The sequence below is a fragment of the Sphaeramia orbicularis genome, chromosome 17, assembly GCF_902148855.1.
Source record: "Sphaeramia orbicularis chromosome 17, fSphaOr1.1, whole genome shotgun sequence".
NCBI lineage: Eukaryota > Metazoa > Chordata > Actinopteri > Kurtiformes > Apogonidae > Sphaeramia > Sphaeramia orbicularis.
Window position 1 is genome coordinate 39,936,817 of NC_043973.1, and position 21,175 is coordinate 39,957,991.

The 21,175-nt window shown below is 37.0% G+C and overlaps 2 protein-coding genes across 6 annotated transcripts in view; both read right to left on the minus strand.

The window, feature by feature from the left end:
• Positions 1 to 813: 813 nt before the first annotated feature.
• On the minus strand, positions 814 to 13,423 carry LOC115437309 (ATP-dependent zinc metalloprotease YME1L1-like). Of its 3 annotated transcripts, XR_003937931.1 has the most exons (19): positions 13,224 to 13,423; positions 11,850 to 11,984; positions 10,959 to 11,142; positions 10,580 to 10,678; positions 10,307 to 10,416; positions 9,995 to 10,145; positions 9,729 to 9,812; positions 9,302 to 9,475; positions 9,014 to 9,166; positions 8,725 to 8,857; positions 8,394 to 8,456; positions 7,437 to 7,549; positions 6,200 to 6,355; positions 5,847 to 5,998; positions 5,521 to 5,647; positions 5,352 to 5,425; positions 4,640 to 4,726; positions 1,754 to 2,904; positions 814 to 1,336 (listed from the first exon to the last, which is right to left on the minus strand). XR_003937931.1 is itself a non-coding variant. In XM_030160513.1 (18 exons), the coding sequence occupies exons 1-18, from the start codon at positions 13,254 to 13,256 to the stop codon at positions 2,761 to 2,763; spliced, it is 2,172 nt and encodes a 723-aa protein (XP_030016373.1). In that variant the 5' UTR covers positions 13,257 to 13,423; the 3' UTR covers positions 1,751 to 2,760. The 3 variants fall into 3 exon arrangements, 2 of the variants coding, with proteins under 2 accessions (XP_030016373.1, XP_030016374.1); XM_030160513.1 differs by lacking the exon at positions 814 to 1,336 and having other exon boundaries at positions 1,751 to 2,904; XM_030160514.1 differs by lacking the exon at positions 814 to 1,336 and having other exon boundaries at positions 2,761 to 2,904; positions 9,302 to 9,454.
• Positions 13,424 to 14,921: 1,498 nt separating this feature from the next.
• LOC115436793 (acyl-CoA-binding domain-containing protein 5-like) overlaps positions 14,922 to 21,175 on the minus strand; it is a 9,098-nt gene continuing 2,844 nt past the window's right edge. Inside the window, exons 5-14 of one of the 3 annotated variants that reach the window (XM_030159729.1) lie at positions 20,063 to 20,204; positions 18,887 to 18,929; positions 18,329 to 18,510; positions 17,616 to 17,825; positions 16,947 to 17,041; positions 16,628 to 16,814; positions 16,309 to 16,511; positions 16,120 to 16,170; positions 15,882 to 15,997; positions 14,922 to 15,749 (exon numbers count right to left, since the gene is read on the minus strand). In XM_030159729.1, the coding sequence (XP_030015589.1) occupies positions 15,737 to 15,749; positions 15,882 to 15,997; positions 16,120 to 16,170; positions 16,309 to 16,511; positions 16,628 to 16,814; positions 16,947 to 17,041; positions 17,616 to 17,825; positions 18,329 to 18,510; positions 18,887 to 18,929; positions 20,063 to 20,204 (1,242 nt within the window). In that variant the 3' untranslated portion in view covers positions 14,922 to 15,736. Of the gene's footprint in view, positions 15,750 to 15,881; positions 15,998 to 16,119; positions 16,171 to 16,308; positions 16,512 to 16,627; positions 16,815 to 16,946; positions 17,042 to 17,612; positions 17,826 to 18,328; positions 18,511 to 18,886; positions 18,930 to 20,062; positions 20,205 to 21,175 lie in introns of all 3 variants that reach the window. The other 2 variants (XM_030159728.1, XM_030159727.1) reach the window with 2 other exon arrangements.

Genomic DNA, 21,175 nt, shown 5'->3' on the forward strand with positions numbered 1-21,175 from the left:
TAAATGTTCCATTTTAAATATTTTAATAAGGTTTTTCCCAGTATTATCACAGATTTTCCCAGGATTATCTCTGGACCTGCTGCGATGGTCCTGCCTCTCTCCTGCCTTCATCATCATCACTCACTTATTCTCAACTGCCTCCATGTGTCTCCCCCTACTCCCCCAGTCTCTATCGCTCTCTCTTTAACCCCAACTGGTCAAGGCAGACGTCCATCCTCCAGGAGTCTGGGTCTGCTCCAGGTTTCTGTTGTTAAAGGGAAGTTTTTCCTCACCACTGTCACCAGTCATGAGTGTTTGCTCCTGGAGGATTCTGTTGGGTTTCTGTAAATTGGCTTAAAGTCTGGTTTTGACCAGCTCTATATATAAAGTGTCATGAGATAACTTTTTGTTGTGATCTGGCGCTACATAAATAAAATTTGATTGATTGATTTGATTGGTTTTCCCCTGTAAGTCGCTTTGGAAAAAAGCGTCTGCCAAATGCATAAACATAAATGTGCCAGGATTAGGCAAAAGGCTATTTGTCATCTGTCGTCTCTGGACAGATCATACTGTGTCACCTATGGACTAAAGAAAAGATTAAATTTCAGGATGCTATGAAGTCTGAAACATTTCACTGCATGTCAGCAACATCCTGCAAGGTAATAATTTACAACAGGAGGCATCGTGTTGGCCCGTTTTCATCTGAACACATGCTGATTTTTATGAACATAATTTTATCACATTGAAGTCATACAGTTTTAGCATGTTTTAGTGTGTAGTTCATGTCACTGTCATAGAAAATGAATGTTACTGAGGGTGTAGAAATGCATCAAATTTTTCAATATTGTTTGTCTTTATTTCAGCTGCACAATTAATTGTTTCAATCATACTGCTGACATTTATTGTCAGTGAACAGCATTCGATACATACACAACATAAAAGCAAAACTACACATGTATATACAAGCCTCCCAGTTCATTAAATGAATAACTAAACAAAAGGTAATGAACCGCACAGGCTGGAGAAAAATAGATAAAAGTAAGGAAACAACGCACTTTTTACTTCCAAGAAAAATAAAGAAAGTACTAAAATGCTTAAATATTACATACAATTTTTGGCTGTAACAATTCACTTGAAAATCAATACATTCGTCGTGACAAATGTGTAATTTTGCAAATGCCCACCTAGAATGTCTGTTAAAGAAATGAAATGTGAAGAACATTTTTGGACTCATTTACCAACTGATTAATTTTATGTTAACATCTAACTCTTCTCCTTTCCTGCGTCAAGATGAAATTATTACCTCTCAACCCTGATGACTTTGTCCATGTAAAGTCTGCAGAATGTGCTTATTACACTTCAAAAATTTTAATCTTACCAAATGTATTTTTCTCATTTCTTGTCAAAATATCTCATCACACTTAAAATAAGACAATCACCTAAAGAGTAACTTTTCAGCGATATACAAGAACTTATTTTTAGACAACAGATCTAGAAAATCTTATTTCAAGAAATCTTACCAAGATAATTTTCACTTCTTCCATTGCAGATTTTTTTGCTTAATTCAAGTTAAAAAAATCTGCCAATGGAACAAGTGAAAATTATCTTGGTAAGACTTCTTGAAATAAGATTTTAAAAATAAAAAATAAGTTCTTATATCTCACTGAAAAATTACTCTTTAGGTGATTATGTCTTATTTTAAGTGTGATGAGATATTTTAACTAGAAATGAGAAAAATACACTTGGTAAGATTTTGATTTTTTCCAGCGTAAACAGAAAAAATGTGAAGCATTAGATGTGGGTCTCTGCACCAACGCAACAAGAAAATATGAAGAACAGAAGAATTAGAACTGGTCTTGTAGTTTGTGAAACTAAAGATGAAAAGAATCCTTAATCCAATCATTCGCAATAACAACAAAAATGGAGCTTTTCATTGACTGACTCACACCATTTCCATGAAGTAGGCCAACAAAACTAACTTTAAAAATCCTAAAGACTCCAATGCTCTATCACTACATAAATACAGACTCCATTTGTTGCATGCTTATTGAGTCTGAGCAGCAGTTTTCTATTATATCTGTACACACAGCATTGAAATATACTGTACTATATAACATTAAGAGTGCATAAGTGCTTGTTCAATTCGCACACTTACCCAAAGTGCTGAAGAGTTGTTCAACTTTACACTTCCTTCCCCAAAAAGGAACAAATATTACACTTAATTACATTCCCCCAAAAGGCCACCATAAAAAGTAACACGGCTCAAATGAAATTTATGTATATGTGGGTATAGGAAAATGGACACACATGACGTTGTAATTGATTACACATATTCAGCTGGAAAGACACTCAATAACAACACTGGAAGCCGACAGACACAAATGAGTCGGGATTAAGGTTAATTTTAGCCGCTTTCTGTCATTTTAGCCAGGAATGGAATCTAAGCAAATCTCAACTCAATACAACTGCCGCTGAAGAGAATCCGGTGAAGATGATTGTGTGAATGTTTGGGGTGAATATTTACATTCATGTGCGACTTCCACCGACCAACTGAAAAAGTGACCTGAGCAACAGACTTCACCTTAAGTCACATACAGTAAATCCTCTGCAGTTCATTACGTACCAGACCTGATTACTCTGATGTGGTATTCTTCAAAACAGCTACAGTGTCGACATCCAAGTGGATTTTTTTTTTTTTTTTCCTGGTACTTCTGATTTCCTTTTCTGATCGCCTTTTTCCTTTTCCCACCCAACCCCAGATTGTTCCTCTCCTGGCTGGTCTCATCTGGTCTCCAGGGTCTTGCCTTCCAGGACCAGCTGGATCTCTTTGGCGTCCAGAGTCTCGTACATGAGCAGAGCGTCTGCCAGGTTCTTGTGCTCCTTGGCGTGAGATTTCAGGAGGGCTTTGGCACGTTCGTAAGATTCCTGGAACCAGTGAGAGAGGGGTTAACCCTCAGAGCTCCAAGGGTATTTTCTGGATTTCTACATACTTTCTTAACTTCATCTTTTTGTATAAAGGTACTTGCAAATAACACAATACCTCAGTCAGGGTGCTTGCTCTTTATCCAAATAAAAATTCCAGACATTTTCAAAACTGCTATTTTTTTCAAAAGACCTTTATTTTATGTATTATGTTTAAATTATGTTTTACAGACAGAAACCTTTTCAAAACATATGTAAATCACAAAAATGCATAGATATCATGCAAACAAGTTTCACTAGAATCATTCCAGTACCGACCGGTTAGTGAAATCATATCAAGCTTTTTTTTTAATAAGTGTTGTAAGTTATACTTCCTCCCACTACTTTTCAAATATGTAAATGAAGTCATATTTTTTGTCTGTATTTTTGTGTCCTTGGGCAAGACACTTCCCCCTCCTTGCCTTCAGTCCTACTACTCACACTGGTGTATGAATGCATATGAATGTTTGATGGTGGTTGGAGGGGCCGTAGGCACGAATTGTCAGCCACGCTTCCGTCAGCCTGCCCCACGGCAGCTGTGGCTACATATGTAGTTTAACCCCACCAGAGTGTGAATGAATGACTAATGGAGCCACTGTACGCGCTTTGAGTATGCGTTCATAGAATAGCGCTATATAAATCTCATCCGTTATTATTATTAAAGATAAGTTTTTCATGTTTTCTTGCAATCTGTTTAATTTCTAAGGACCAAAGTAGGATTATTTTGTTTTGTTGCATATTCAAAATAAACTGAAACCAACTAACTAATATGCTTTCCTCATATATTTCTTATCTTACAAGATTATGTGCCTTTGAGCATACTCAAATTCAACTATGAGAGAAACTTTTTTTCCATACTTTAAGACTTGCACACAAAATTCCAGACATGTCAAGTTCTTGAAAACAGCATTTCAAAATTCCATACTTTTAAGACTTTCAAGACCTGCGCAAGCACCCTCCTAAATGTTTTACATCAAAATTCAGGACAAGTCTTATGTACAGGGAGGCCTGTTTTTGTCCTAGAACACTGTAGAAAGAGATCATTCAGCCCAAATGCTGAAATTTGAAGTCACATTTGTGAATCGTTGAAATCTCTTGTGAAAACACATCCTCACTGATGTGGATGAAGTGTTTTGGTGATTGAAACAGGTTTATCAAAGTAGTAGAATATGTGAATAAAATAATTGTCTTAAAGGAAATTTATTAATACTGACTTTTGAGTATAAATGTTGTCTGTCATTCTATTTTCACCAAACGTATCAAATGTGAGATAAATAAGGCTGAAAAATGACTTCCTGTTATGTATCACGCATCATTACATATATGCAAATGAGAAAGGAACCTTTCTGCATGAGTGGCATGGGTTAAGTGTTGAGGGTTAAGTGTTTTTTGTGCGGTTATCATAAATGTTAAAAGTTTCTGCTAGTTTCAATAACGTTTAAGAATTTTTAAAAAGCCTGAGTGCTCTTGAGCTACATCTCACTGAACCTACTCATATTAGATAAAAGTAATGTGAACAGAAACAATTCTAATTTTTACTTTTTTGTTTCTGACGATAAAAGAATCATCATTAGTCTACACACTGGTGAACTCTAACTGGTCTGCACAGTCTGCATTAGTAGTTGTGGGTTCTATGTTGGTGACATTTTGTAGTTCTGTGATCCTATGATAAAAACAGACAGCTGAAAAGACAACAGACCTTTAGAAGAACTCTGACTTCATGCTCCACAGCCGCCTGGGTCTCTGGACTCTGCTCTGTCATGTCACTGTAGGTCATCACACCCAACTGGAAAACAACAATTTAAACCAGTACATAAATACTTGTCAAATTCCTGTAATTAAATCAACATACTGTTAAATAATTGAAGACTGAGCCTTATTTGCAATTACAACTAGTGATAAAGACATAAAACACATGTAAAAGACACAGAATGAAAAGAAATTGAAAACAGTTAAAAAGTTAAAGGAAAAACGCCAACCATTTAAAGCACATGCAGACAGATTATGAGGGATTTATGACCAATTCAGTTGTAGGCTGTTACATATACTGTAATTTCCAGACTATTGAACGCACTTGAATATAAGCCGCACACTGCCGTCTCCAACATTTCACCATCGATTCACTGATGTCGAGCTTACGTGCAGCAGCTCTATTTCCTTCTTCGACAGCCAGATCGATCACCTTCAACTTGAAAGCTGCCTCACAGCATTTCTTCTTGTGTTTTCCATGATGAGGGTGTGTGCATGACGCGCGAAATGACTGATCTGAAGAATTTAGTGTGAGTGCGTTTGATTTACGGTGAATTAGCCGCATCATTGTTTAAGCCGCAGGGTTCAAAGTGTGTGAAAAAAATAGCGGCTTATAGTCCGGAAATTACGGTACGTCTCTTTAAATAACCATGTGACCTTACCTTTTCACACATTCCAAATCTGGTCACCATCAGCTTAGCGATCTTAGTGGCACTGTCAAAGTCACTTGATGCTCCTGAAGGAGAACAAATCACAAATACAGAATGTGAAGTTCAATTCTACAAACCACCGTCCCTGGCTCTTCCTGCTACGTTAGAAACTCTTCATTACCAGTTGTGATGTACTCGTGGCCGAAGATGATCTCCTCCGCTACGCGTCCACCCATGCTGACGTCCATCTGGGCCAGAAGCTGAGAGCGAGTCTCACTCCAGCGATCATTCTCTGGGAGCATGGACACCTGGCGAGAAAAGGAAGAAGAGTCGGGATCAATCAATCAATCAAATTTATTTATATAGCGCCAAATCATAAAAGTTATCTCATGACACTCCACATATAGAGTCAGTTGAAACCAGACTCTCAAGCCAATTTACAGAAACCCAACAGAATCCTCCAGGATGAAATAGTAATTATATAAGAAGTATTTGGGTTTTTCTTACATGTCCCAGACTGGGGCCCCTTGGCATGATGGTAGCCTTGTTAATGGGCATGGCATCTTTGGTGTAATACGCAACAATGGCATGGCCTGATTCATGATACGCTGTGATGAGTTTATTCTTCTTGTCTATTTCTGCGCTCCGTCTTTCAGGACCTTGAAAACGAACAAAGAGGAAGATGTGTAAGACATAAAACTCTCCTTTCTCTAGGTATGTTGTAAACTTGAATAGAGCTGCCATCAATATAACACAAAAAACTTCAGCCATGACAAGTGTAAATATACAGTTCTTTAACAGAGGGACTGGCAGAAAGATGCCCCATATTTAGCATCTTAAACAACTACATCGCTGCTCACCCATCAGGATTTTGTCCTTAGCGAACTCCAGCTCCTTCATGGTCACCATGTCCTTGCCATCGACTGCTGCCTTCAGGGCTGCCTGGTTAACCAGATTTTCCAGGTCAGCGCCAGAGAATCCCACAGTGCCGCGGGCAATAATACTAGCCTCAATAGCTGTTAAGAGAACACAAAACATCAGTGCAGGGAACTGACTTGGATTAAGTTGCTGTTCCAATAAAGCAAATACCGTATTTCCTCAAATAAAACTGGGAATCAGTTACAAAATGGATCTCAAATAACAGCGAGGTGTAAGTCGACACAAAGAAAGAAAAGCTGGTTCTTAAATACAGCAGGTAAACAATAATATGGATAAACTTCTGGTGTTTGTCAAATAATGTGACGACAGCTAGACCTAACATACACAAGTTTAATTTAATACATTCAACAACGTAATCAAACCATTTTCAACATGCTACTGTTCCCCATCACACATAAGGATGTTACAGAGTTGTCTGATTTCAGACACTGCACGTGTTGTCTCACTATTTCAACTAAACTGTAGTTTATGGAAATGTATAAATGCCTCAGAAAGGAAACACTCGCATAATAACAGCATTTTCCTACCATGCACCATGGTCAGGGGAATTATCTTCAAAAAACTGTTAAGCTACAAACATTCATTTCTGTTAATGATTTTAAAAGTATCATGAACAATGCAATGAAGGAGGAATGTCACTGTTTTTCTTGATGCCATTATGGTTGAATACTAGTTATTGTCTTTTGTTGTTTATTGTGTATCATGTATGTTTTGTGTTGTTTGGACTTTGTATGGCTGCTACCTTGGCCAGGTCTCCCTTGCAAAAGAGATTTCTGATCTTAATCAACCAGGACTTCATGGTTAAATAAAGGTAAAATAAAAATAAATAAATACAATAAAAGACCTATAAGGCAATGAACGACACTTTTGTATTAAAGTTGTTTTAGAAGTACTGCACTTTTAACAATACACTTAAACTAAAGCAGATCAGAATGAGGTTTCATACTAAACTGGATACTTCTACATATTAAAGGAAATTAGAAATAAAAGCATCAGTCTTTTAAATACAAGCCTTTTATGTTCTGCAGCCCAAAAAAAAGGTCCCAGACACTATTTGAGGAAATATACTTGTGTATAATTGTGTTCAGTTTACATATTGTATGAATAAAACATCCCATTTGAGAGAATATCTGTGTCTAGAATAAATACATTTCACACCTGGATCCACTTTGATCTTCTTAAGGTACCAATTGAGAATCTCTGTACGTCCTTTCACATCTGGTTTGGGGACAGTCACCTGCATGTCAAAACGCCCTGGGCGGATCAGGGCACTAAAAGGATCAATTAATAATTAGTTACTAAAAGCACTGATATTGTGTTAAGAAGTAAGTAAGTAAAACATACATATAAAAGCAATGTATATACAGGGTTCCTATGGGTTTCTACGAATTAAATTTAAGTGTTTTTAAGGCTACTTAGAACAGAATTTAATGCTCATTTCACAGTCTATTTCACAGCCATACTGGCAAAAATTCATGACTCCTAGAATTTAAAAAAACTTGTGTCAACCAGGTCAAGAATGAGCTTTTCTCTAACAAGGCATTGTTAAATTTGCACTTCCCTATGCTTACTTTTCACTTGTGAGCCATCCCTTAAAGTTACCAAAGTCAACTGTCTTGGGCGTCTAATGGCTGCTTATGTGTTGGGCTCAATGTCCTGAGATCATTTCTCACTGGGGGGCTGCAAAGTTAGCGATAATTGGTTCCTAATTTCAATATAAATTGTTGGGTTGGAACAGGTGGAACTGAGCAGACTACCACTACTTTCTTTGCAGCTTGGACATTCAACAGACACATTTAAACACAATACAGTGAACAGGTTCATGGCAACATAATTTGAGACCTACCATATCAAATTAAATACCTTTAAAGATTGTTTTAAGGTATTAAATGCAAAATTGTACATTCAAGACTTTTTAAGACCCCGCAGGAACCCTGTATATAGTACTAAAGAGACAAAGTGCCTGACAAAATGCAAAGTCTATTCAACACTACTGAGCAGGACAGCTGTGACTTTGCAGGGGGTAAACCTTGACATTTGTAAATGTACACTATAACCTATGGCATCCTGACATACAACAGGCAGACATGCAGAAGGTGTTTATGATGGACTTACTTATCCAAAGCCTCTGGGAAGTTGGTTGCTCCAATGATGATCACGCCTTCATTAGGTTTAAAGCTACAAAGTAACAGCACAGAGTAGAAGAGTCAGATGATGCACTGAAGTGTGGTTTAATTCTTTATGCATCATGACCCTGAACAACACTACACTGTATGGTGATGGCTTTAAGTTAAGATACTGAATTGTGTGTAATGATGCAAATCAGTGAGATGAATTTGATCATGTCCAGAATATCAAGTTCCTTTTTATTATAAGTTAACAACCAGTTTAGCTTTTACTCATCAAGTTATTTTTGGCTGCACTGACTAAATGTTTTAGATATTACCCGTCCATTTCTGCAAGCAGTTGGTTGATGGTCTGTCTGGAGTAAGGGTGCATGGGAGACTCGATCCTTTTCCCACCCACACTGTCCAGTTCATCGATGAAGATCACACACGGAGCATTAGCTTTAGCCTCCCCTAAAATAAAACAGCAAAGTGTATTTCCATTTCTGAAACATACTGAAGTATAAACAAAATTTAACAAAAGTTACACTAAAGTTGCCATAATCTTATTCTGTGTGAAATAAATGAATTTGATGCATTTTTTTAATCCATTTTTTCTTATAAACCTACTGAAAAGATTCCTAATGCGGCTGGCTCCCACTCCAACAAACATCTCATCAAACTCTGATCCCGAGGCGTAATAGAACGGCACATCCGCCTCCCCGGCCACGGCTCTGGCCAGGAGGGTCTTTCCCGTCCCAGGAGGGCCGACAAGCAGGACGCCTTAAGGAAAGAAGCAAAGAAGAGGATGTACAGTAAACAAGACTGTGAGAATTTAAAAAAACAGCGCTATGCACAGCGCTGATTCATATAACTATTTATTGTGCTTTAAAATGCTGTCACTGGTCACCACCCTACCTTTTGGCAGCTTTCCTCCCAGGGCCGTGAACTTCTGTGGGTTTTTCAGGAACTCCACCACTTCCTGCAGCTCATTCTTAGCTTCCTCCACGCCTTTGACATGCTCGAATGTCACGTTTTTCATCTGCACAGGATCCACAGCAGAGTCCAGGCCTGATGTGGTTCGGAACCGCACTGTCCAGAATGGTTAGATTAAAGTTCGAAATCACACTGCATGGCATGGTTAATAAACTCTCACACACACTTCTTATTGCTTTAAGTTATTTAACAATCACATCTGAGCAGATATAAGCTTATTTCTTTTATTCTAAGGGTTAATACGGTTAAAAATGCAAAAAATGACTTCAGGCACATGCTGAACTGGTGTACTGACATCTTCACAAGTGCATGAGGTGACTTCATATACACGATAAAAAGGAGCCTTTACCCGATATAAAGGGGGTCTTGGAGATGCCATAGAGCCCGACGAGAAGCAGCACCAGTAGGATGAGTCGAGTCCTCCTCAGAGAGTCTGAATTTTTGAATAAATACCAATTGCATTTTTGAAGAAGGAAAAAAGCATGTGCGGGGGAAAAAAAGTGAAAAATTATGTGTTTAATTTCTATTTACAGAAAGAATTAAGTGTATTTAGGTTTATGTAAATGTATAGTAAAATAATTTAGTCTATACATTTTTATTTGAACAAAAACTTGCCTTGTGTGCGCTGTGTTAGGGCTTGGGCTTTGAGGAAGCCTTCAGCAAAGCCTCTTTTGAAAGCATCCTGCTGTCCATCAGGTATGTTCTTGTTCTTCAACAGGCTGTCAAGACTCTCCACATCAATCCCTTTGTCCCGTGTCAGGAAACCCTGCAGTACAACGCAACAATGGTCTATCATGTTTAAAGAGGCAAAATCACCAGAACATATCAACAATAAGCCTCATTATCATGAACCTTCAGTCCCGTTTGGTCTTTGTTCGAGACTGGACCGGTCTTGCTTTAGTTTGTTTCAACAGAAGTAAAACTGACCTTCATAAAAGAAGGTGTGTATCCTTCAGATTCCACTGGCCGGTCAAAGCCTGATTGTAGTCGTCTGGTTTTGCTCCTTAATGTTTTGAAGCCTCTGCTCTGGACCCACACTAGAAGATGTAAACAGATAAAGTCTGCTCAGATTCAAGAGCTAATTCTTATATAAATTAGATACAAATGATTTTATTGGACTATGCAAAATAAATTGATACAAAGAGGTAGATTAGTACAAAAATAAACTATAATCTATAAAAGCTTCTTTTCTAGAGTTACTTGGCCAGTGTTGTAGCTCTGTACAGACAGACTGAAGAGGTGATGGTGGCTGCTTGTAAAACACTGTGGCTGACATAGGGATGAGTCCACATGAGAAGCCTATGATCAGAGGAAAAAGTAGGATTCATTACAGACAGAAAACGGATTAATACACACTTAATATACATACAAATTAGCTGATGTCAGCCATGGGATACTTTAAGGAAACATATTCAATTTATAGCAAATTGGAAAATGATGGTCTGTCAAATTCATTGACATTGAAGTGTTGAATATTCTGAGCTTTTCATAATGTTGGAGAGAAGTTATATGAAGCACCAGGGTGAGAAACATCAAATTCAGAATGAGGGGACTGAATCATAAAAATACAGATTCTTACCATGTTTGTTAGAGTTAAAGGAGTGTGTTGAGAGATGGGAGGTCCTCCAAGCAGTTTTACCCTCGATACCTAATGACAGCGATGCCTCCCTTGGACTGAGGTGTGGAAACACACGGTTCACCAGCTCATCCAGCTGTTGTGTCCCAAAATCTGACAAACCAAGATCCCTCAGGTTCCACATTTGCTGCACATTAAAACATACATAACACATAGTTTGATACATTTGAGTATATTTTATTCTCCACAGAGGTAATTTGCATCAATTCTTATTACATGAGTGGAGTATGACATAGGAGAATAAAAGCGTAGAGATAAAAAAAACATTTTGTGGAACATGGGATTTACAAATTAAATGTGCACAATTTTGGTATTTATACACTTGTATGACTGTTTTTACATTTGTTCAAATTGCTTGTTTTTTGTGTGCAATTATTTGTGGTTGGCAAAAATTATGCACAAATTCGAAGTACACAACTACAGTCACGGAAAAAATTATTAGACCATCAAAAACAATGCATATGCAATCAAGTGCTAACTCCTGTGTGTATCATGTGACTAAAACAGACAAAAAAGAAAACATGGAATGCCTAAAAACACTGTTTTTGTCAGTACAATGCCATGGATATTGATGTAAGAACTGAAGTGATTTTGGTTATTATCAAGAAAACCATGGAAAATGACTAGATATCAGCTCTGAAATTAAACTCTTATGAGCTATTTTTGTTGTTATCATTGTAATTGTCCAAACAAATGTACCTTGAGTTGTACCAGGCATTAAAATGAACAAAAAATTAAAGAAAACAAGCGTGGTCAAATCATTTTTTCCGCGACTGTATGTGTAATACAACACAGAACCTGCAGATTTTCTGATATCCATCTTCTAATCTGTACCTCTGTGTACAGCGGCTCTGAGTCTGCGACATGCTCCTTGGGTTTTCTGGATTTACAAGTGGCAGTGCTGCTGGTTACCACCGAGCTCTTCAGGGAGTGAATCACATTTATGAGGTGGCTAAGGGGAACTGTCACCTGTAATGACATGAAATAAAACATTGAGAGTAGAGATAATAACAATAACGGAACTCAGTGGAAGAATGTACTTTGACTCACATATGACAAGTAACAATTTGAGATACTTACTCTACATCAGTTCTCTATGTAATGTTATATTATACTCCTACTCATACCTAGAAAGCAAATATTAGATGACTCTACAGTCTACATCTTACAAACCTCTTCTTTTAATGGGGAAAATCACGTGTGTTGATTGATGAGAGATTTTTTTTAATGGATTATCAAAATTTGCCTTTTTTTTGAGCAAAATGAATTCCTTGAAGACCATCTTGTAGAATCAGCCAAGTGCAGCGTCACACAGCTGAAAAAAGTGGTTTCTCTGAGCTCATGGACAGTTGACTTGTCAGAGATGTGTAGTTCTCATAGTATGATTACACTATAAACAGATGACTCAACTATTAATTATCTTCTACAAAAGTTTTTGTATTTTTATTTTTAATATGTATATTTATCCTTCTATACAAAGACTGTCATTGTGCCTGTTGTGCACTGAACCATCACATCATAATTTCATTTTGGGGCAAATCTTAATGACAAATAAAGTATGTCTATGTCTACATAACAGTAAATAAGTTAACATCAGCACACTGCATTAAACATGGCCAGCAGTAAAATAGAGCACACACAAATTTAGCAGGTAAATTTGACCTATAACAGGGACAATACTACTGAACACTGGCTACTGTCACTTTTCATACTACATTTTACTGATAATAATTACTTACTATACTCTACGTGGAATGCCTTCACATCCTGGTACTAGTATTTATACTGATATGAAACATCTGGGGGGCGGTTTTCCCAAGGTAAACTATCAAACTCAGACTTGTTACGTAAACTACAGGTTAACATAAGGACACAGAAGAGACGATTATTCATTAGTCGGTGAAAGTAAAGTTGTCTTCAGGTTTCTTTTTTTTCCCAGACGAGTAAATATGTCACTGACAGGCGCAGCTCGCAAAGGACACACGAATTCAACAAGCATTAGCCTGAACATGAGCTACTCTCAGCCACCACATGTTGCCATTTAGCTCAGTCAACAAAAATAAACAACTATTAGTGCGTTTCTAACTACTGACACAAACCCAAGTTACAGCTGTAGCTACCGCGTTAGCAGGCTTAACAAGGTTAAAACCAAAACAACAACAATGCTAATGTTAGCCATGCTAGGCCTGACGGGTAAAGGTTTCCTACCTGTGGTTGGACGGTCATCGACAAGGAGAACATTTTTAATCCTCAAGACTGTCCGTAAATTACCCAAGTTATACCACCGTGCCTTTACGATTCAAGGCTTTAGTTTCTTTCACTTTCTTTGAATAGCAAACATAGCAGATGTTACGGCGAACTTCAGTGGAAATAGTCTTGACAGTCGTAAATTAACCGGATGTGTAACGAATATTGTGTCCGTGTCGAAATGTTTTCCGTCTTACGTTCCGCCTCCGGTGACTCAGATATAGTAAAATTTTAATGTTTTTTTTTTTTTTTTTTTGCATAATCAACATTTAGTTTTTAATCAGTGTCACCATAAATTCAACCGTTACAGTGTTCACATATTTTATTCTTAATTTCCCATTCTCTTTACATCCTACCATAAGCATCAGATTCTCAAAATCTGGACAAATATATCAGCATAAGATATGTGCAGCCTGCTATGAATATTAAAAATTGTTAAAATCAGTATTATTACCTCCGCCAAGGAGGTTATGTTTTTGCCAGGGTTTGTTTGTCTGTCTGTCTGTCTGTCTGTCTGTTTGTTTGTTTGTTTGTCCGTTAGTGTGCAACATAACTCAAAAAGTTATGGACAGATTTGGATGAAATTTTCAGGGTTTGTTGGAAATGGGATAAGGAAGAAATGATTAAATTTTGGTGGTGATCGGGCGTGGGGGGGGCCCACGGGGGGGGGGGCCACTGATCAGCCTTGGCGGAGGTCTGCGCTCTCCGAGTGCTTCTAGTTATTATTATTATTATTATTATTATTATTATTATTATTATTATTATTATATAAAGATAAAAATTTGATGTCCCTTCCCTAAAATTGTCATATCATAAATAAATTACAGAAGCACAATAAATCCAGAAATATTTTCTTCTTTATTCTGGAGGATCTGCTATTTTGATACAGCTTTGTGTTTGCCTACTTGTAATACTATACAGTTGAGGTAGATGATATTACATTATAGCTAAGCATATTTGCAGATTGGTGCAAACAGCAGCTACAACAGCAACCAGGAAAAGAAAGACAGGACTACCAGCAAAGGACCAATGGATCACAATTATTGAAGGAATATATATAATGGAAAAAAAATGACTCACAAACTGCAACTAGAAGAAGCACAAATGGAGAAAAAATGGAATAAATGGACTGATTACAGACTGAATAATGTGAATGTAGTGTTGTGTAGTGTACCCAAGCAAGGTTTGTTTGTTTATTTTTTGTTGTTTTTGGTGACTATGTGGTTATAAAAATTTCCATAAAAACTTAAGTGAAAACAAAAACAACCAGGAAAAAGACAATTCAGCAAACAATTCAATTATTAAGAAAACTAATGTTATTAAACTATGAGGGAAATAAGAAAAAAACAAGAATAGCTAGCAGTAAAATATGTTATAAGAGTAGCAACTGCTAAGAAATAGAAACGAATCAAGCTTCTTCATACTCTTCTAGAATTGCACATGTACAGTGAATAAAACTGGAATATCAGTAAATACAGTTGACGCCCAAAATAATTCAGTAATTCAAACATGTTCCTATAGGATATAGGTATTTCTGATTTCAGCCTTTTTAGGAATTATATTCATATATTTCATTTACACAATTAAAGTGTTCCATAAACAAATATTGGCAAATCTTTTTCTAACCACACACCTTAAATAAAATACTCACAATACACGTTCATCTCAGGATCTTTTTTATTGCATGATAAACACAAATTTGCTTCATTAACTAATGCTTCACAGCTATAGTATATTTGTAATCAATACAACCCTGCTTAAATATATCAATTTGATTTCTATTTTTGCAAAATGTAATGTGGTATCTTTGATACCATTGCACTTAAGCTATAAAATACAGTAAATATACACACACATAAATAACCACATGTCAACTTACATGTTTTTTGGTCTAAAAACATATGCCCTTGAAACATTTCAGACAGTAAATATGTAGGGTTTGTTTTAATAGTTTTAAGTAATTACTCTTTTATCATAGGATCCACGAGAAAAGCAGAAAGAAGGAGAGACAGGAATGGCAAGAAGTTTTATCGACAGGAACTTTGACAGGTTATTTAATATAAAATGAACACCTCGACGTACCAACAATAAATGAATAGTTGTTGGGAAATGGAGAACATCTTAACATTAAAGATCCTTAGAAACTGTAAGATCATAAATTAAATGTAGACTCTTGTGTAACATTATGGTTTGTGATGAGACCAACACTTAATTCTAAGTTCATTATAACCAAGCAAATGTGCCTGTGTTAATAACAGGAATATTTCGTATGTAAAACACACAAGGTGCTACACTCTACTGCTGAGGCTCCTTTTCAACTCTTTTCTGACCACTTTCAGTATTTATCCAGGTCAGCCTTTCCATATTTTACTAGTGCGCCATTACAGCCTGTCTGTGGCATTGGCTTGAAAAAGTCAAACGAAAGTGCAACTCTTTCACCAGGATTTTAAATTACATCCAGTTTCTGAGTTAATTCAGGTGATTTTCCTGTGGGGAAAAAGTTTAAAGAGAGGCTGAGTAGGTTGTATGTCTGCAGCATGATCATAAAACAAGGAAATAGAAATGAGTGACAATACTCTTAACACATTTAAGAAGTATTTTGATGAATGTTTTGTTCACCTTCTCTTCCGCTGTAAGTAAAAATGGAAGAGCCAATGGGCAAACAGAGGCCAGAGTGCAGTCATCACCACTGTGAGTGGAGAGAAGTCAAAAGGCCACCAAGACGGTCTAGGGAACTGAAAAACACAACTCTGGTTAAAACAGGTAAATTTTCTCCAGTCATTATTCATTTGTCTTTAGATAACCTTTGAAAAGTCCAACAAAAAACAAAAACACGCTGTTGAGAATAAATGAGAACCTTTCGAGCAGCAGGCAGGTGATCTTCTTGCCTTGGAGAGGATGATCGTGACTTAAAATAAGAAAAGAAAACATGGCAACAGATAAATAGACATTACAGACCCATTTTCAAAAAGGAAAACTATCTTTCTAATTGTATGGTCAGTGATGGAAAACAGAGGAAATGCACCAAACACCTGCAGCCTTTTACCTGTGTGAGCACCTCTAGAGTTTGCAGTCTGTGCAGTACACTGGCCATGTCACGCTGAAGCCTCAGCAGGGCTGTAGCTATTTGCTCGTTGACGTTTCCCCTGGAAACACTGAGAGCATGTCTGCTCTGCGACACACAGCAACAGGCAGCGTCAACATTGACACAGAGCTGTGAGCTGCAGACCAGCCTGGGAGACGGAGGCCCTGAAAGAGGAGTCAAAATGTGAGTCCACTTACACCTGCATCAAGTCTGATACCTTCAAATGTTTAGAAAAAAGTGGGATAAGTTACAGATGGAGAGTCACCTGCTCTGGTCTCACCTCTCCCTCTTCTGGATAAAGTGTTGTTGTACTGGGATGTAGAAATCCCATCTTCATAAAGTGAATCTTCCACAAGGAGCTGATCCTCTTCACCGTTCAGAGTAGAGTTGCTCTCGAACCACAGCTCATTTTGCCTCATGGAGGCAGCTCCAGATCCACGTGACTGGACTTTTGAAGTGGATAAGACCTTGTAGAGGCAAAAATGACAATATTATATATCACTTGAGTAGCCTTGAATTCCATATTTTCACTGTAAAGCAATTACTTTCTGTATATTGCATTGACAGAACTTATAATTTTGAAGGAGGTGGTACTGCACCTCTTCCATGGCCAGATGCTCCATTGAATCACAAAATTCCTCATTATCTGAGTCTGTGGATCTGTAGTTCTTCTCAGGAACAGCAACAGTAGGAGCTGAAACGTATAAACACAGTATGCTGACATGGATAAAACTATACAGATCAGTGTTTTACAGTTGTACATGGTATTTTACTGCTGTATATATTCAGAATGAGCTCCTCTAAACTACTTTATATACTATTGGTAGTTTAGTTTACAACTAGTCATCATATTCTGTAGAATTAACTCTACAGAATATAAGCATTGCTGTCCTGTGAAAACCATGTATCTCTAAAAAGTCAAGATTTCATGAGCTCATACATTTTCCCAACCCTCAATGTAACATCTAATTATATCAAACTCATTTAAACTACACAGAAGGTAGTTGAAAAAACATAATCTGAAATTTAAAGTTGAGTAAAAAGCGTAATATTTCCCTCTGAGCTGTGGTGGAGTGGGAGAATGAAGTAGCATTAAATAGAAATGCTTGATTAGAAGTGCCTCAAATGGGTAAATTTGTAGATCAAGCACAGTACTTAAGTATAAGTTCCTTTTCCATATTATTTTAATGCAGCTTCACACTATATTTAATCATAATTAAAGTGGAATTTGCAGGTACAATTTGTCCCCTAACATGCGATCTCACCACTCAGGTGCCCGTTTAGGTGTAGGTATGGGTTATATTGCACACTGGGCTCTAATGAACAGCCCAGCTCCTCTTCTTCCACCTCGCTGTTGAGGGAGCTGTGCGTCCCGTTGGTGAAGGACGACCCACTGGGCTCCACGCTGCTGTTGGACCCCCTGGTGTCCGTCCACCTGTTGTCCTCCACCATCAGCCGCCTCGGATCTGGACTCCAGCCTAAAACACAGATCAAGACAGAATGAAAAGTGTTTTTTTCACAGCATGTTTTTAACCAGTCTTTATTTAGTGTTATTGTACAGTCGCGGAAAAAAATTATTAGACCGTCAAAAGTCATCAAAAACAGTGGTTATGCAATCAAGTACTAACTCCTGTGTGTATCATGTGACTAAAACAGACAGAAAAGAAAACATGGAATGCCTAAAAGCACTGTTTTTGTCAGTACAATGCCATAGATACTGATGTAAGAACTTAAATGATTTTGGTTATTATCAAGAAAACCATGGAAAACAACTAGATATCAGCTCTGAAATTAAACTCTTATGAGCTATTTCTGTTGTTATCACTATATTTGTCCAAACAAATGTACCTTTAGTTGTACCAGGCATTAAAATGAACAAGAAATTGAAGAAAAAAAGGGTGGTTTAATAATTTTTTCCATGACTGTATATCACAAACTAACTAGCACAGAACAGCTAACAACAACTAATAGCTAATAGTACCTGTTTCCTCCTCCTCGTCTTCATCTTCTGTATTGTATCCTCCTTCACCATTGTCCTCTTCCTCACTTTTCTCGAATTCATTACTTTCTTTACTCTCTTCACTACCCACACTTACACAAAGATCACTCATTTCTTTGTCTGTTTCTTGAGGGTTTTGTATATCATCCCATAGATCCCATAGCCTGAACAATGAGGCAAGCACTCTTGATTAACGCATGAATTATATCAAATAAAATATTCAATAGGGTTAATCTACATAAAGCAATGGTGTACGCACATTGTTGACTGAACATTTTCCACATATTTCTACACCAATAAAAGCCAAAAATAACAAAAGCTAACAATTACCACACTAACTACAAAACAAAAAAGACCACTCTCACAGCACATATATTTACATACTTAACAATCCAGCCAAGAAAATGTACACTCATCTGCATTTTCTAAGTCACATCCAACAGCAATAAAAGCAGCTTAATTAGGTTAAGATAACTGCACACACTGAAGGCCTATAGGGAGCAATGTCTGGACTCTGTAGCTATTGAAAACACCAAACACTTGCCTTCCATTGTTGGTTTCTCAAATGGCTTTTCCAGCTCATCTAGTGATAAAAACACACACTCACTGTTCAGATAAAAGTAATCTACCAAAGAGAATTAAAAGCAGTTTTATGCCTTATTGTGTATCTGGGTGCTTCTATGAAAATGGTCCCTAAAAACAGGACATGAGGGCTAAAAATTCAAACCACATGTAGACAAATGTTACGAAGTAAGTTTGGAAGCACTTTGGGTCTATTTTAAAAATAAACACTTACTGAGATAAAAGAGAAACCATTTTTCAGATAGATCACATTTTTCTTTTCTTTTACATTATATTTAATACAAAAATCTGTGTGCAGCATGGTCAAAAGGACACAAAAATTGCGCGCTACTATTTTTTCAAATATCTCTCACAGGTACATTTTGGGAATTGAACTAATTCTGTAAGGCAGAGTGTTTCACAAAAGTGGCCACTGTTGCAAAATCATTTGCGATTTATATGCATTTAACTGGGCAGGTTCTGCATGTGAGTGGACATGATGGGTTACATACAAAACCTGGAATGAGACTGCTGATTCATGAAAAACCTACATGTCTGGATTAGAAAAACCACTAGGACAGGGGTCAGCAACCCTGGTCCTAGAGTGCCACTATCCTGCATGTTTTAGACGTGTCCCTCTTCCAACACACCTGATTCAAATGATAAGCCTATCATCAAGCTCTGCAGAAGCCTGGTAACGACCACCAGGTGTGTTGGATGAAGGAAACATCTAAAACATGCAGGATAGTGGCTCTCTTGGACCAGGGTTGCTGATCCCTGCACTAGGATCATCAAACTTAACACAGTGTCTTTATTTATAGCGGTATATAAGACCATTTCAAGCCATGTTTTCAAACTAAAACGCACTGACACCTAGGTGCTTTTTCATGTCCTAATTTTAGTCCTATTTTTGGCCCCAATATTTTATTAAAAATTCATTAATTTTGGGATGGCTCAGAGTAAGAGCATATTCTTTTTGTATTCATCTGAGGTCATCATTAGGTACATCCTGGGGGGAAATATGTCTAAATTTCTCTTTTATTATTGGGTCTAAAAAGCTGGAAAAGTGCCAGGTACCAAAATGAACCCAGTTTCTTAGAAGCACCCACTTGTGTGTAGTTGAAGTCAGTTGATGTTTCTGATCGCAGACAGTACCTTCCCGTTTGGTAAAAGGTCTGGTAAAGGGTCTCGTTTCTGTCTCATTCTCTTCGGCGTCTTCTTCGACTTCGGTGTAGAAGCTTCCAAGTTTCTGCACCAGGTCGGACACTTCATCTGAAATGGGGATGGTCTCTAAAATCTAGTGACAAACAAAAAAAAAAAAAAAATTATTATTATTTTTTTTATACTTTATATTTATTCATTTTATCAACAGACAATACAACACAGAAACGAGGGGTCACTGGTTGAACACAAAATATGTAGATGACAGACAGTAGTAATTATGCATTGTTTTGTTTATAGTCCAGCTATTTTGTCCAGCGCTTTATGATGATATGTTCCTTGCGCCGAAGGTAATAAGTCAATCTTTCCATAGAGTAGATTTCCTCTATTATAGCTAGCCACTGATCCTCATGGGGTGCATCAGTTTTGTTCCTTGTAATGACCTTTTTGGAAGAAATTCTAAGAATTTTAAAGAGGTATTTATCTTCTTTTTCTAATACATCTCCAGGTAGCAGTCCCAGCAAAAAAAAAATTAAAAAAAAATGGGGTCTTTAGGAACTGTGAACAAAAAAATTGTTTTTAATTTGACCAGAGCCAGGCTCAGACCATCTATCATCATTATTCTCTTGATATTTTCTATGATTATTATTTGCTTATACAACAGTGACAGTACAAATACATCATGAAGGCTCATACTAAGCTGTTTTATGCAACTCTGAACTGATTATGAAAAGACTGAAGTTTAGAATGGTTATTAAAGTTCTGAATTTTTAATTGTCTGAAAAATAGTTATAGGCTGTAACTCCTTCTATGAGTATGTCCACAGTCCTTTAAAAGTGCAGTCCATGATAGGTTTGTAGTGTCACTGGTTAAAAATTACCATATACTACATTGCAATTTATTTGGTTTGAGACGACATGAGACTTCTACATCTGCTCCTTTTCTTTATTTTCAGCTTGTAGAAAATTTACTCAAATTTTGTCTAATCTAATTAGATTAGACAATTAGATAAATTTTGTCTAATCTAATCTAATGTGTTCAGACAGGTAGAGGTAGGGACTGATTAACAATTTCTCAGAATTTATGTAACATACAGTCGCAGAAAAA